Source organism: Giraffa tippelskirchi, chromosome 13, assembly GCF_054371585.1.
Source record: "Giraffa tippelskirchi isolate mGirTip1 chromosome 13, T2T-mGirTip1v1.2.pri, whole genome shotgun sequence".
NCBI classification, from domain to species: Eukaryota; Metazoa; Chordata; class Mammalia; order Artiodactyla; family Giraffidae; genus Giraffa; species Giraffa tippelskirchi.
This window is the reverse complement of record NC_137287.1, coordinates 9244191-9257380: the sequence shown is the minus strand read 5'-3', so window position 1 is coordinate 9257380 and position 13190 is coordinate 9244191. Positions and strand designations below refer to the sequence as shown.

Here is a 13190-nt window from a genome sequence, read left to right as displayed (position 1 = left end):
AAAAAAAAAAAAAGTCAAATTTAATTAAAATTGAAAAAATAAATACCTATGAATGCTGAGGCCATGTGTTTCAGTTGAAAGGAGTCAGAATCAGGACATCTGGCACTATAGCCTAAGTGCTTGTGTCCCTGAAGAATTCAAATATTGAAAAAACCTAATCCCCAGTGTGATGATATTTGTTGGCTGGAGCCTTTGAGAAGTGATTAGGTGTGGAGGGTGGAGCCCTCATGAACAGGATTAGCGCCCTTATATAAGAGGCCCCAGATTGCTCCCTCATCCCTTCCACCCTGTGAGGACACAGTAAGAAGACACTCGCTTGTGAGCCAGGAAGAGCCTCACCAGACACCAAATCCGCTGACACATTGATCTTGCACTTCTCAGCCTCCATAACAGTGAGAAATAAAGTTCTGCTGTTTAAGCCACCTGGTCCATGGTACTCTGTTACAGCAGCCTGCACAGACTAAGATGTCTGGGTCTGGAGCCCAGCTAACCCACTGTAATTTACACTGTCCCTTTCTCACTCTGGATATCGGTTTCCTCATCTCTAAGAGGAGACTGTTGGGACGTCCCTGGCAGTCCAGTGGTTAGGACTTGGCCTTGCAGTGCAACAGGTGTGGGTTCAAGCCCTTGTCAAGGGAGTTAAGATCCCAAACACCTTGAGGCCAAAAAACCAAAACATAAAACAGAAGCAATACTGTAACAAATCCAATGAAGACTTTAAAAATGGTCCACGTCTTCAAAAAACAAAAGATGAAAGACAGCTAGGCTGTCTACGGATTCTGTGCAAGTGAGAGTTTCCTCTCTCTCCTTTTCTCGCTGTTTCTGTTTCCGACTCCTGGCTGGGCTGGCTCTGGGGGTTCCCCTCCCAGATCCAGACAGCACCCTCCCTCCCCCATCCCCCCGCCCACACCCCCTGCGGCAGGTGCCAGGGGCACTCACTGGAGCTGGTTGATGATGACCATGCGGACATGCTCGCGGGCCTTCAGGATCTTCTCCAGCCGGTGGATGTCGTATGTGTTGGGGTTCCGGAAGGGGATGTCATCGGGCAGGCCCGTGACCTCAACGGCGTCTGGGCTGTCCCGGATCAGTTTGTAAGGGACCAGCACGGGCCGATTCAGGCCCAGAGCCTCACCTAGAGTGCACAGGGGTCAGGGTGAGGGAAGATTCCCTGGTCTAAGGCAAGCTCTCTGGGGAAGGGCTGGGACCCAGCACGGCCCCACTAGGTAGCCACTGTACCCCAGAGAGTTTGTAAGTCAACACACACACCACTGGTTTGTTTTTTTTAATCCAATTAGCAAAACTAAAAATCCAGGGGTGTGGGATGAGGAGGGAAGGATTGGGAGTTTGGGATTAGCAGGTACAAACTATTACATATAGGATGGATAAACACCAAGGTCCTACTGCACAGCACAGGGAACTGTATTTAATATCTTGTGATAAACCAGAATGGAAAAGAATATGAAAAAGAATATATATATATATATATATATATATTTATATTTATATTTATAAAACTGAGTCACTTTGCTGAATAGCAGAAATTAACACAACATTGTAAGTCAACTATATTTCAATAAATTAAAAAAAAAAATCCAAGGAATTCCCTGGAGGTCCAGTGGTTAGGACTGCTTGCTTCCACTGCAGGGGGCATGGGTTTGATCCCTGGTTGGGGAACTATGATCCTGCAAGGCCAAAAAAACCATATATAGATGTAAAATCTACTCCTGTTGTGTTAGAAAAAATAGAAGTCCTTACTTAGGTATTTATGGACGAAATGACAGGATGTCTTAGGTTTGTTTTAAAGTACTAAAGCTATCAAACCATGCCTATGGAATTCTGTCCATGGGATTCTCTATGGAGAATACTGGAATTCTCTGTGGAGAATTCTCTAGGCAAGAATACTGGAGTGGGTTGCCATGCCCTCCACCAGGGGATCTTCCCAACCCAGGGACTGAACCTAAGTCTCCTGCATTGGCAGGTGGGTTCTTTACCCCTAGCACCACCCGGGAAGCCCAGTGGATTGGGCTTAGATATAAGACTGGCTAAATGTTGATGAGCACAGAAGCCAGGTCTGTGGGTTACACGGTGGGTCACTGAGGCATCCTCTCTGCTTTGAAAACTGATTTCAAATAAAAAGTGAAAAAGACACAGCAAACCACACAGCAGAGTCGCTTCCTGCTACTCTCAAAACGAAACCCCCAAGTCCTGGCCTGCCCCCCTCTCTGCCCTCATCGAGAACCTCTCTCCCCACACCTTCCCGCTCCTGGCCCGCCTGCCTTCTCACTGCTCCGCACTCACTGAGCTGTTTCCTACGCCTGGCGAGCTTCCCTCTCTTTGTCCCCTCCTGACATGCAAGTTCCTCCTCAAACGTCCCTTCTTCCAAGGAGCTTTCTTGTTCACCGATCCAGCCATGGCTATGCTCCCATTACCCCTGCCTCCTCATTACACTTCTACATTTTCCTGGTTTCCTTTGTCATTCTCTGAATTTCTTAAAAACAAAAACAAAAACCGTCTTCTCTCAACTACAATACAAAGCAGATAATACTACTAAATTCATCACAAACAAAATATCTTCAGAGCCGCACAAGAGGCAAGAGGTGCAAGCAACAGGTGTCTTTCAGTGGATGAATAGACAAACAAAACCTAATACACGTCCTAGAGAAGAATCTTATTCAACCTTTAAGAGGACGGAAATTCTGACATAAGCTACAACATGGATGAACCACAAACACTGTATCTTTTCACTTGAGAGTAGTCAAATTCATAGAGACAGACAGTAGGAGGGGGAAATGGTGGGCTGTTATTTAATGGGTGTGAGTTTCAGTTTTGCAAAATAAAAAAGTGCTGGGAAAAAAAAAAAAACGTATACAGAGTACCTAGTGCTGCCTGACACTCAGTAATCTAGAAACTGCTCTATTGATGGTGGCTGTATTATCAACTGTACCATCCTGGGTTCTGCCTTGGCACCTGGATGTCTTCTGCAGGGGACTTGGCACTTTGCGTCTATTCCACAGCCAGTTCCCTCCCTATGTTGAGCTCCCCTGATGGCGGGATCAGACTCCTTCCTCTAGATTCTCAGGGCTGAGTGTGTGCTGAGCAGACAAGCGTCTGGGTGAACAGGCACTTGACCACAGGCCACGGCCTCTGCCACACAGCCCAGCCCTAGAGGAGCAGAGATGCTGACCGCTGCCCCAGTTGTGGGTACCACCAACTGTTTCCTTTTCCCCCAGCTTTCTTGGTTGGGGGGCAGAATGAGGAGTCAGCTCTCATCAGTCACAGCGCAACTAGGTCCCCAGGGAGCAGACAGGCCAGCTGGGGACAACTGGAGGCCAGGCTGGCTGCAGAGGAGAGGGGACCCACAAGGAAGGCTTCCCCCCGGCCCTGCCCTCCCTCCCTCACCACACACTGACCGTATTTCTCGTTGAAGAGCTCCTTCACCTGCTCCCGGAGGATCACCTTCTCCCCGAGCCTGTTGGCATCATCTTCGTCTACAAGAGGAAGGCAAGGGGGCGTGAGGGTCCCCACGGGCTCGGCCCTGGGACCTGCTCCTTCTCCCACGTGGCGGCCCAGACCCCTACCTGCTGGCACAGGCTCTCCAGGGCCCGCCCACTCCCCTGCAGCCTGTGGCTGGCCTCAGCCATCTGTCCGTATATCCATCCACCCATCTGTCCGTACATCCATCCACCCACCCTGCATTCTCTGAACAGCTTCCCCAGCACAGGCCCCACGTCAGGCACGCAGCACCCCGAGGAGAAGGAGGCCAGGAGCCTCCTCCCAGGGACTCGCAGCCTAGCGGGGGTGACAACCAGGCCGCGTGCCCATCCATCAGTGTGACCGGGGACACCCCCGAGGAGATGGGGGTGAGGTAGGGCATGAATCGGGGTGCCCATGCTGCTTGTGCATCCCTGGGAGAGCGAGATGTTCGAGGGGGGCGTCTCTTGGAAGGCAGGATGGGGTGGGGGTGGGGAAAGACACCCCAGGTGTAGGATCAGCCCCTGCGCAGGCATCGAAAGATGAAAGGTCACAGTGTGCTGGTTGCGGCTGAAGCACATGGTAGGGCCTGGGGAAGGGGTGAGGGTGGGTCGGGGGGGGCCTGTGCTGGCCTGACTGAGCTGGGCTCGCAGGAAATCACCTGGCTGCCTCGCAGACCCAGAGCCCAAAGCCTGCGACCAGGCAGGTTTTGGGGTTGTGGGGGCTGCCCACGTTTCCTGGTCAGTGTCCGGGGGGGCCCATGGGGGGGCACCTTCTGCCCGGACCCTGTGTTCCTCTCCCTCAGCCCTCTCCTTGGCCTGGAAGAGCAGCTGGGCTCAGTGGAGCCCCCAGAGACAGGCCTGGGCTGGGCCGGGGAGAAGCGGGGTGTGGACGGCGTAGAGGAGGTCCCGGCAGAGCGGCCGTGGGCATGTGTCCCGGGAGCTGGCGTTCCAGGAAGGGCCCCGGGGCACCCTGGCACAGAACAGACAGAATGGGTCGGCGGAGAAAAACAACTCCTGTTCTAATCTGGAAAAATCTCACAGCACTCAGTTCCATTTGGGAGGCCCAGGGCTCTGTGCCACTCAGACTGTCTGCTGCCCCCGCCTGCACTTCACACCCCAGGCACGAGGCCCAGCCTTCCCCCAGCCCCACTGCAAGGGAGGGGCCTCGCCCGCCCAGCCCTGTAGGGCAGAGAGCTTCCCACACCGCCTGGCACCCCTCCTCCATCACCCGCTGCCCTCCCAGTCTCCCCCGCCACCCGCCCTCCGTGTCCCTGTCTGGTCCCGTTCGTGCCCACGCTCCTGACTCTGGCATCCAGATCTCCGAATCTCAGAGTTCCGGGATCTGTCTCTCTTCAAGCATGGCCAACCAGCCACTCGGGTGCCATGGGGCACTGCCAGCGTCAGGCACCCCAGATAACATCTTCCTCCTGTGCTCCCATCTCGGGGAGTGATGGCTGCACCTGGCCACACCGAGACTCCAAACTTGGCACCCTGGAACCCTCCCACCTTCCCACACACCCCGTCACAGCCCTTCCCCATGGTCTTCAGGACCCCAGAGGTGGCCAGCATCAACCTGACCCTCTCCACATCTGCAGACAACTAGAACAGGGTCCTTTGCCGCAGGGCCACCTAGAGCCTGCAGGGAGGTGGCAGACACTTTCTACCCAGCTATTCCCCTGCCACCAGGGATGGCTCCAGGACTCTGCACGGACATGGCAGCGGCACAGAGGCCAGGGAAAGATCAACCTGGACCCACCCAATGTGCGCCAGACACTCCGCTGGCAGCTCTCCCAGACATGGTCATGGCCATTGCTCACCACAGTCAAGGACACAAAGGTTCAGAGAGGTTAAGCAACCTGCCCAAGGTCACACAGCCATGCAGGGCCGGGAATACCCTATTTGACCCAGAAGTCTGGGTCTTTCTCTCTACCAGGCACACTGGGTTTCCTGAATTTTCAGTTTCCCATCTCTAGAGAGAAGGGTTGATCTTTGAGGTGTTTCCTCTAAATCTCTCATTCTATCAGCTCAGAGTTCCATGCCTCTGTCTCCTCCCAAGCCCAGGGCAGGGCTGGGACTCAGTCGGTACATGACAAAGCCTTCTGGATTAAAAGGAAGTAGACAGCGGACTTCCCTGGTGGTCCAGTGGTTAATAATCCATCCGCCAATGGAGGGGACGTGGGTTCGATCCCTGGTCAGGGAAGATCCCACATGCTGTGGGGCAGCTAAACCGGTGGGCCACCACTACTGAAGCCCAAGAGAAGCCACCACAGTGAGATGCCTGGCACCGCAACTAGGTCGTCCCCGCTCACTGCAACTAGAGAAAGCCTGCGTGCAGCTACAAAGGCTCAGTGCAGCCATAAATAACAAACTAACAAAAGGAAGCAGACAGCACCTCAAAGACAAGCCCGCAAGCTCAGGTTCTCGTGGTTGCTGGATGTGACTGTCACCTGGACACATGGGTGTGTCTGGGAGCATGGGGCTCACTCACCCACCCTGCCTTCCCCTGCAGACTCCTGCTGCTCTGCTGCCAGTGGGTGGAGAGAGACAAAGGGCAGCGCTGAGCTTCACACTGCCTTGGGGGAGAGGCAACGCCAGGCTCCGGGAGGGCAAAGAACTTGGAGTTGAAAACCTAGGCTTGTGTTGGTTCAGTCATGGGTGGGTCGTGTCACATCTCAGCATTTCTGCTCACTGTCCTGAAACAATATTTGTCTTGGACAAACCTTTCACAAGCACGGTTCCATGGGGATGCAGTGCTGACCTTGCGTCAGAGCACAGAAAACAGTCCGAGATGAGGCAGGCGACAGTGAGGAACACTGGGTGACCCACCGGGCTTGAGAACTGTCAGTGAGAGCCTTGTGGAAGCACGGGGTGGGGAGGCTGGACACCCCCAACCCAGCCGGGGATCATGGAGGGCTTCTCAGAGGGGGTGACAGCTGTGCCTTCCAAGGTCCCGTGGGACTCAGTGTGATCAGCACACGTTGGGGCTCCAGGCACTGTGTGTGTGTGTGTATGTGCACGCGTGTGTGCAAGCTCAGTTGTGTCCAACTCTTTGCAACCCCACGGATTGTAGCCCGCCAGGCTCCTCTGTCCTTCACTATCTCCCAATTTCCTCAAACTCATGTCCATTGAGTTGGTGATGCCATCCAACCATCTCATCCTCTGTCACCCCCTTCTCCTCCTGCCCTCAATTCTTCCCAGCACCAGGGTCTTTTCCAATGAGTCAGTTCTTTGCATCAGGTGGCCAAAGTATTGGAGCTTCAGCTTCAGGATCAGTCCTTTCAATGAACATTCAGGGTTGATTTCCTTTAGGATGGACTGGTTTGATCTCCTTGCAGCCCAAGGGACTCTGTGTACTTGGAGGAAAGAGGAGGGAAGCCCTCGCGGGATGAGGGCCAAGGAGGGAGCCAATTTCTGGGAGGTTGAACTTGGACCACAGGTGCCCTCCCTCTACCTCCAGCCTTGCAGTGGGAGGGATGAACACACTTGTGTCTGGGTTCAGAGGTGCCTATGACAGAGCTGGTCTGCTGTGATGTGAATTGTGGTCACCGTCCCCAGCTAGCTTCCCCCAAGTCCTGGCGAGCCCTGGACATGGGGGAGAAAGGCCACGCTCCCTGTTAGCCTGCTTGGCTCAGCCCAACGGGCCTCTTGGCAGGCTGTGGGTCGGTCACCTCATTCCTGACACTGCCAGGCTCCTGCCACCACCATCATACGCCCACTGCCTGGAGAGGTGACAGGCAGGCCGGTGGTCATCAGGGACCTCCCCAAGGACAGCTGTGGGCAGGGCAGGGCGGCCCTGGCAACCATCACCACTGAGTCTGGTCTGCTAATGAGCAAAACGAGGATCAGAGAACATGAGAGAGAGAGTGTGTGTGTGTGTGTTGTGTGTGGGGTGGTGGTGGTGGTGAGGCACAATCCCTGGGGCCCGTGGAGTCTCGGCCAGAAACCCCATGGTCTTTCGTAGACTGAGGTACGGCCCTGTTGCTGGAATTTAAGACCAATTAAGACCACACGCTTTGAAGTTTGACTGCCTGGTCTCAAGTCTTGGCTCTGTTATTAGCTCATGATCTTGGGTCACCACTGGATTTCCTTGTTTGGAAAGTTGCAACAACGACCACACGGAGCTGAGGACATCCTGTCCGTGCCTGGCGTGGTCTTGGGCTGGTTATCATTACTCTTCTTCCCTGGGGGGACCTGATGGAGTGTCTGCAAACCCAGGCTGGCTGTAAGGACCCCAACAGTTGCAAATGTTTCAGAATGTTCTCCATTTGGAGCATCACAGGGCTCCATGTGGAGGCTGTGTACCCTCCAGGTACCTGCTTGAATGCCTGTAGACAGTGGGAGAAAGGGCATCCGCAGGGCCAGTGACAGCAGATTCCAAGATTGCAATCTTGACTGTATCCCTAATGCTGTGTGGTGTTTGGAAAAGCACTCAACCTCTCTGAGTCAGTTCTGACATCCCTCCAGTGGGAATCCTGGCCTGTTAGGGAGGGATTTAATGATACTACATAAAAAAAAGTAAGGTCTTATGCCATCAATGTCAAGTTATCATTGATATGATTACCAGACCGCTGCCTCAGTTATCTCACGTAGTCTCAGGAAATGAAATCTTACATAGGAAACTCTTCCAGAAAATGGAAGTTTATTTCTTTTAAGTCTCTGGGTTTGCTTGACTCATTTAGGGGAGAATATTTTCTAAAACTCATCAGGCGGGCTTCCTCAGGTGACTCAGTGGTAAAGAATCTGCCTGCCAATGCAGGAGACCAGATTTCGATCCCTGATCCAGGAAGATCCCACATACTTTGGGGCAACTAAGCCCGTGTGCCACAACTACTGAGCCTGCACTCTGGCACCCGGAAGCTGCAATGGCTGAGCCCACGTGCCCTAGAGGCCACCATAAGGAAAAGGTCGTGCGCCACAACTGGAGAGTAGCCCCCTCTCGCCACAACGAGAGAAAAGCCTGCACAGCAACGAAGACCCAGCACAGCCAGAAATAAATGAATAAAAATAAACATAAAAAAACCCCCACACCAAGTACCCCTTTTCTAATTGAGTACACAATTTGTGGGTAGGGGGAGGTCACCCTCATGACCTGAACCCCAGTGCCATCCAGAAAGTGGTGCTGAACTTGCCCTGGCCGCAGTGACCTGTCCCCCGCTGCCCCGGGCTGGCATTTCTCCTGCCCTTTTTTGCTTTTTCCGCTTTTCTGGTTTCTCTCTGTCTATGGTCTGCCCCAGGAGCTCTCATCTTGTCCTTTCTAATCGGCTGTCTGTTAGCCCAAGGATTAACTGAATTTTGCCTGGGGAAAGCAAGCAACCAAGCTTATTAAATCACAGCCATGCTGGGTACACAGTTTTAAGCCCGTCAGCTCAGAGTAACACCTGGGGTGGCCCCACAACCCTCTCTGGGGGCAAAGTACAAGAGCCCGGAGCAGCCTGGCCCTTCTGCGCCTAGTCTGAGATGCCCAGCTCAGGCTGATGACTGTGTGCTGATAATCATGTTCCAAAATGACACAGAGGCAGCCAGCAGTGAAAGAGGGGAGGGGCCAGATCCCTGGGGGGAGAATATAATAACTATTTCTCCTTTCTCCTCTCGAAGCAGCCTCTCCTCTCTGCTGGGCTTGGACTGGGCGATCCAGCCATCAACCAGACCCATGGACTTCCCTGGTGGTCCAGTGCTTAAGAAGAATCTGCCTGCCAATGCAGGTGACCCAGGTTCAATCCCTGGTCCAGGAAGATCTAATATGTGGTGGAGCAACTAAGCCCATGTGCCTTAAATCCCGAAACAAGAGAAGTGGCTGCAATGAGAAGCCCACACACCACAACTAGAGAAAGCCCGTGCACAGCAACGAAGACCCAGGGCAGTCAAAACGAAATAAATTCACTAAAATAATAACAATTACTTTAAATTGTTATTTTTGATTGTTACCTGGCTTCCCAGGTGGCGCTAGTGGTAAAGAATCCACCTGCTGATAGAGGAGACGCAAGAGATGCGGGTTTGATCCCTGGGTCGGGAAGATCCCCTGGAGAAGAAAATGGCAACCCACTCCAGTATTCTTGCCTGGAGAATCCCATGGACAGAGGAGCCTGGTGGGCTACAGTTCATGGGGTTGCAAAGAGCACACACCCACAGAATGATAATAATAATTTAAAATAAAAAAGTAGGCCCAGGTGGGCCTGGCTCTCAAGAGACCAGAAGGTGGATATCCATGGGCACCCCACCTTGGTGGAATAGCTACCTTGTGCAGGGAGCAGGGGTCGCTCAGATGGGGGACGAGCCACGTCCTTCCCTGGGCCCCTGTGACTTGTAGGATACTTCACTTTCCTGGCACCAGGCCTTCGCCAGGATGAAAGGGTACATTCAGTTCACCTCTTAACTCTTTCCAGCATCTGTTTGTAGGGGCAGCAGGAGTTCCGTCATCTGTTTTGCAGATGGACAAACTGAGGCTCAGAGAGGGGACGGCCGTGCTGCAGTGGGGTGGAAGCCCCCACCCTTGCCCATAATCTCATGTACCCAAGAGAATCTTTCGTATGTGTGCCAAAGGAAACATGCTCAGGTGGGCTAAAGAGCACTCTTAGTAATGGCAGGTAACAGCAAGACCCAGATAGCCTAGGACAGGAGAATGAATGAATCAATCATGGTATAGTCAATGCGGTGGAATATTACAGAGCCCTGAAAACCAACAGCTACGGCCACACATTTTAACGCTATATTACATCTTGTACAGTGACAGAAGCAAGTTCCAGACTTTCTATAATAGGATACCCTAGGGACTTCCCCGGTGGTCCAGAGGTTAAGAATCTGCCTTCCAGCACAGGGGACGCAGGTTTGATTCCTGGTCAGGGAACTAAGATCCCACATGTGACAAGATCCCATATGCTGCCAAGCAACTACAGTGGCAATGAGGAGCCCAATTGCCACAACTCAGACCCTACACTGCCAAAAATAAATAGATACATAAATTAAAAAAAAAAAACCTCTAAAAAATAAGACACCTTCGTTATAAAAGTTAAAAAAAATAAGCAAAATGAAACAATTTTGGTTTAAGCAAGTATTTTATGCAATAGACATTTAAAAAAAAATAAACCTGTGAGTAGTGATTAAATCATAGGGAATGACACCATCAAAGACATTTTTGGGAATCTGAATACAAACTGTATACTAGATGAGAGGGAGTTAGCACGTTTCGTAAGTGTGACAACAGTATTATGGATCTGCAAAAAAGAAGAGCATTGTTCTGGAGAGATGTGTGTTGAAATATTTAGGCATGAAGAGTCAAGATGTGCCTGCAAGTTACTTTGATGGAGAAAGAGGCAGAGACAGAAACCAGTGGGGGTGGGGTCTGTGGGTGGGAGAGAGAGACAAGGAGGAAGGGAGGGAAGGAATTTGGCAAAATGTTAAGAATTAATGTGTTGTGCTAAGTCGCTCAGTTGCAACCCCATGGACTGAAGCCTGCCAGGCTCCTCTGTCCATGGGATTCTCCAGGCAAGAATACTGGAGTGGGTTGCCATGCCCTCCTCCAGGGGATCTTTCTGACCCAGGGATCGAACCCAGGTCTCCTGCATTGCAGGTGGATTCTTTACTGTCTGAACCACCAGCTCCCAATGACTCCAGGGAATTCCCTGGCAGTCCAGTGGTTCGGGCTCCGCTCTTTCACTGCAGAAGGCGTAGGTTCAACCCCTAGTTTGGGGAACTAAGATCCTGTAAGACAAGCGTCTTGGCCAAAAAAAAAAAAAGAATTAGTGAATTCAGCGAAAGAATATACTGATAAGCATTATACTATTCTTTTTTCCTGTAGTTTTGCAATTTTGTAGGAAAAAAACCCCAAGAGAATGAGACACATAAAATTCAGAATATTTGTTCCAGAGAGAGAGGCAGACAAAATGAAGGAGAGCATGTGGGTGGATGTATGTTACTGGCTCTGTTCTGAGTCTTAGATGGGTGGTGGGTTCACGGGCGTTCACTGTAGTATTTATTAACAAGTGCCCAAACAAGTATGTATGAACACGAATGAAAGAATAAAAATAAATGAATACTAAATGCAGTGTGGTATCCTGCATTGGAGTCTGGAATGTGAAAAGGGTATCAGTGGAAAAACTGAAGAAATCTAGCCTGTAGCTTAGTTCATTGTAGGCACCATGTGATGTTCAGTTTTGACAAGTGGACCATGGTTCAACACGATGTTAGTTTAGCATCCTACATGGGTCAGACGGTATTTGGGAATTCTGTACTACCTTTGCAAGTTTTTATAAATTAAAAATTATTTCAAAATAAAAAGTTACAGCCATCAATCAATTGATCGATCATTACATGCAGGGATGGATTACAGAGTGAGTCATGTGCTGGGGACCATGATGGAGCTGATCAGTGCGTGGGGTTCCCTGGGGAAGGGGGAGGGGAGGAAAGAAGGCATGCCTTCTTTCGCAGAGTTCTCTAGGCCAGGGATCTGAGCCTCCATCAATCCATCTCCCTTCCCCAGGATGGAGGTGGGTGGTGGGTGGATCACAACCTGCCTGGGCAGGTTATCCAGGTTCCTCCTGGAGCCCAGCTGCCTGGCCTCCAGCTGACCCACTGCAACAAGAGCCTGAAACAATGGCCAACAGAAGGCTGTTTGGCCGGGGCCTCCCCTTCTGGGGCTCCTCCAGGCCCTCCCATCTGCCAATCACTAGGATGCAAGTCCTCCATCGGCTAATGACACATGCCTGGCGGAGACAGGACCTGGCAATTTACACAGTGATGCTCTTTATTCCTCATGACAAGCCTGACCTCTAGGTGTTATGATCCCCATTTTACAGATAAGGAAGCTGAGGCTCAGAGGAGTCAAGGTGCCTGGTCACAGCAGCCAAGGCCACATGGTTTGCGATGGGTGCCACTAAGGCTCAAACCCAGGTCTCTCTGACCCCTGGGTGCCATTTTCCCACCTGAGGCAGATGGCTTCCTCCCAAATTCTCTTGCAGCTCCATGCTTGAACCTGCAAGCCAGGCTGGGTAGAGCAAACGTCAGGTTTTCTTATGTGTGTGTGGGTGTATCCTGGATGGACGGTCCTGGGAACGGACATATCCATGGCCTTTCCCAACAGAAGTTACCTCCTTCCCTCTCCCCTCCCCTTCCCTCCTCCACAGTCCCAAGGCCAACAAGGCTTGGGCTGAACTGTGAATTGTGGCCACGACCGGCCAGGTGCAGAAGGCCGCCCACTAAGTGTGATTGGCAGAGCATCAGTGCCCAACTTGGGTAAGGCGGGCAGAGGCAGTCAGCTGACCACATAGGCTGGGGCTCCGCTGTGCCAGGGGGCAGGGAGAAAGGAAGTATTTTGAGGCCACAATCCTTACCCTACAACAGCGGCAAACTCTGCAGCCAGGGACCTGAGAACAGATGCTTCCCGTGGGCCGAGCTTTTGGTCTGTTTGCACGTGTTCACGATTACAGCCCCAGCACCCACAGTAACGCCCGACACATCACAAGCACTCAACAAATAACTATCCGAGAAATTAAACTCCCATGTGCCAGGCACTCTTCTTAGACCTCGGCACACATTCATTCCCTTAATCCTTCTGACAACAGTAGGAAGTTTGTCCTAGGAGTATCTCCCTCCTGCAGATGGGGTACCGAGGCACAGAGAGAAAGCCACCTGCCCAGGTGACACAGGGAGTGAGCAGGAAGCCACGATTCATCCCAGATCACTGACCACCTGGCAGTACAGCCTCTCTGCCAAAGCTGTGAG

The 13190-nt window shown here is 52.0% G+C and overlaps 1 protein-coding gene across 3 annotated transcripts in view; it reads right to left on the bottom strand.

Annotated features, from left to right (window-relative positions):
• The window catches only part of GTF2IRD1 (GTF2I repeat domain containing 1), a 112294-nt gene that overhangs the window by 6586 nt on the left and 92518 nt on the right, over positions 1-13190 (bottom strand). For all 3 annotated transcript variants that reach the window (XM_081557985.1, XM_081557984.1, XM_081557983.1), the window contains 2 exons: positions 3411-3488; positions 940-1132 (listed from right to left, as the gene is read on the bottom strand). In XM_081557985.1, the coding sequence (XP_081414111.1) occupies positions 940-1132; positions 3411-3488 (271 nt within the window). The remainder of the gene's footprint in view (positions 1-939; positions 1133-3410; positions 3489-13190) is intronic.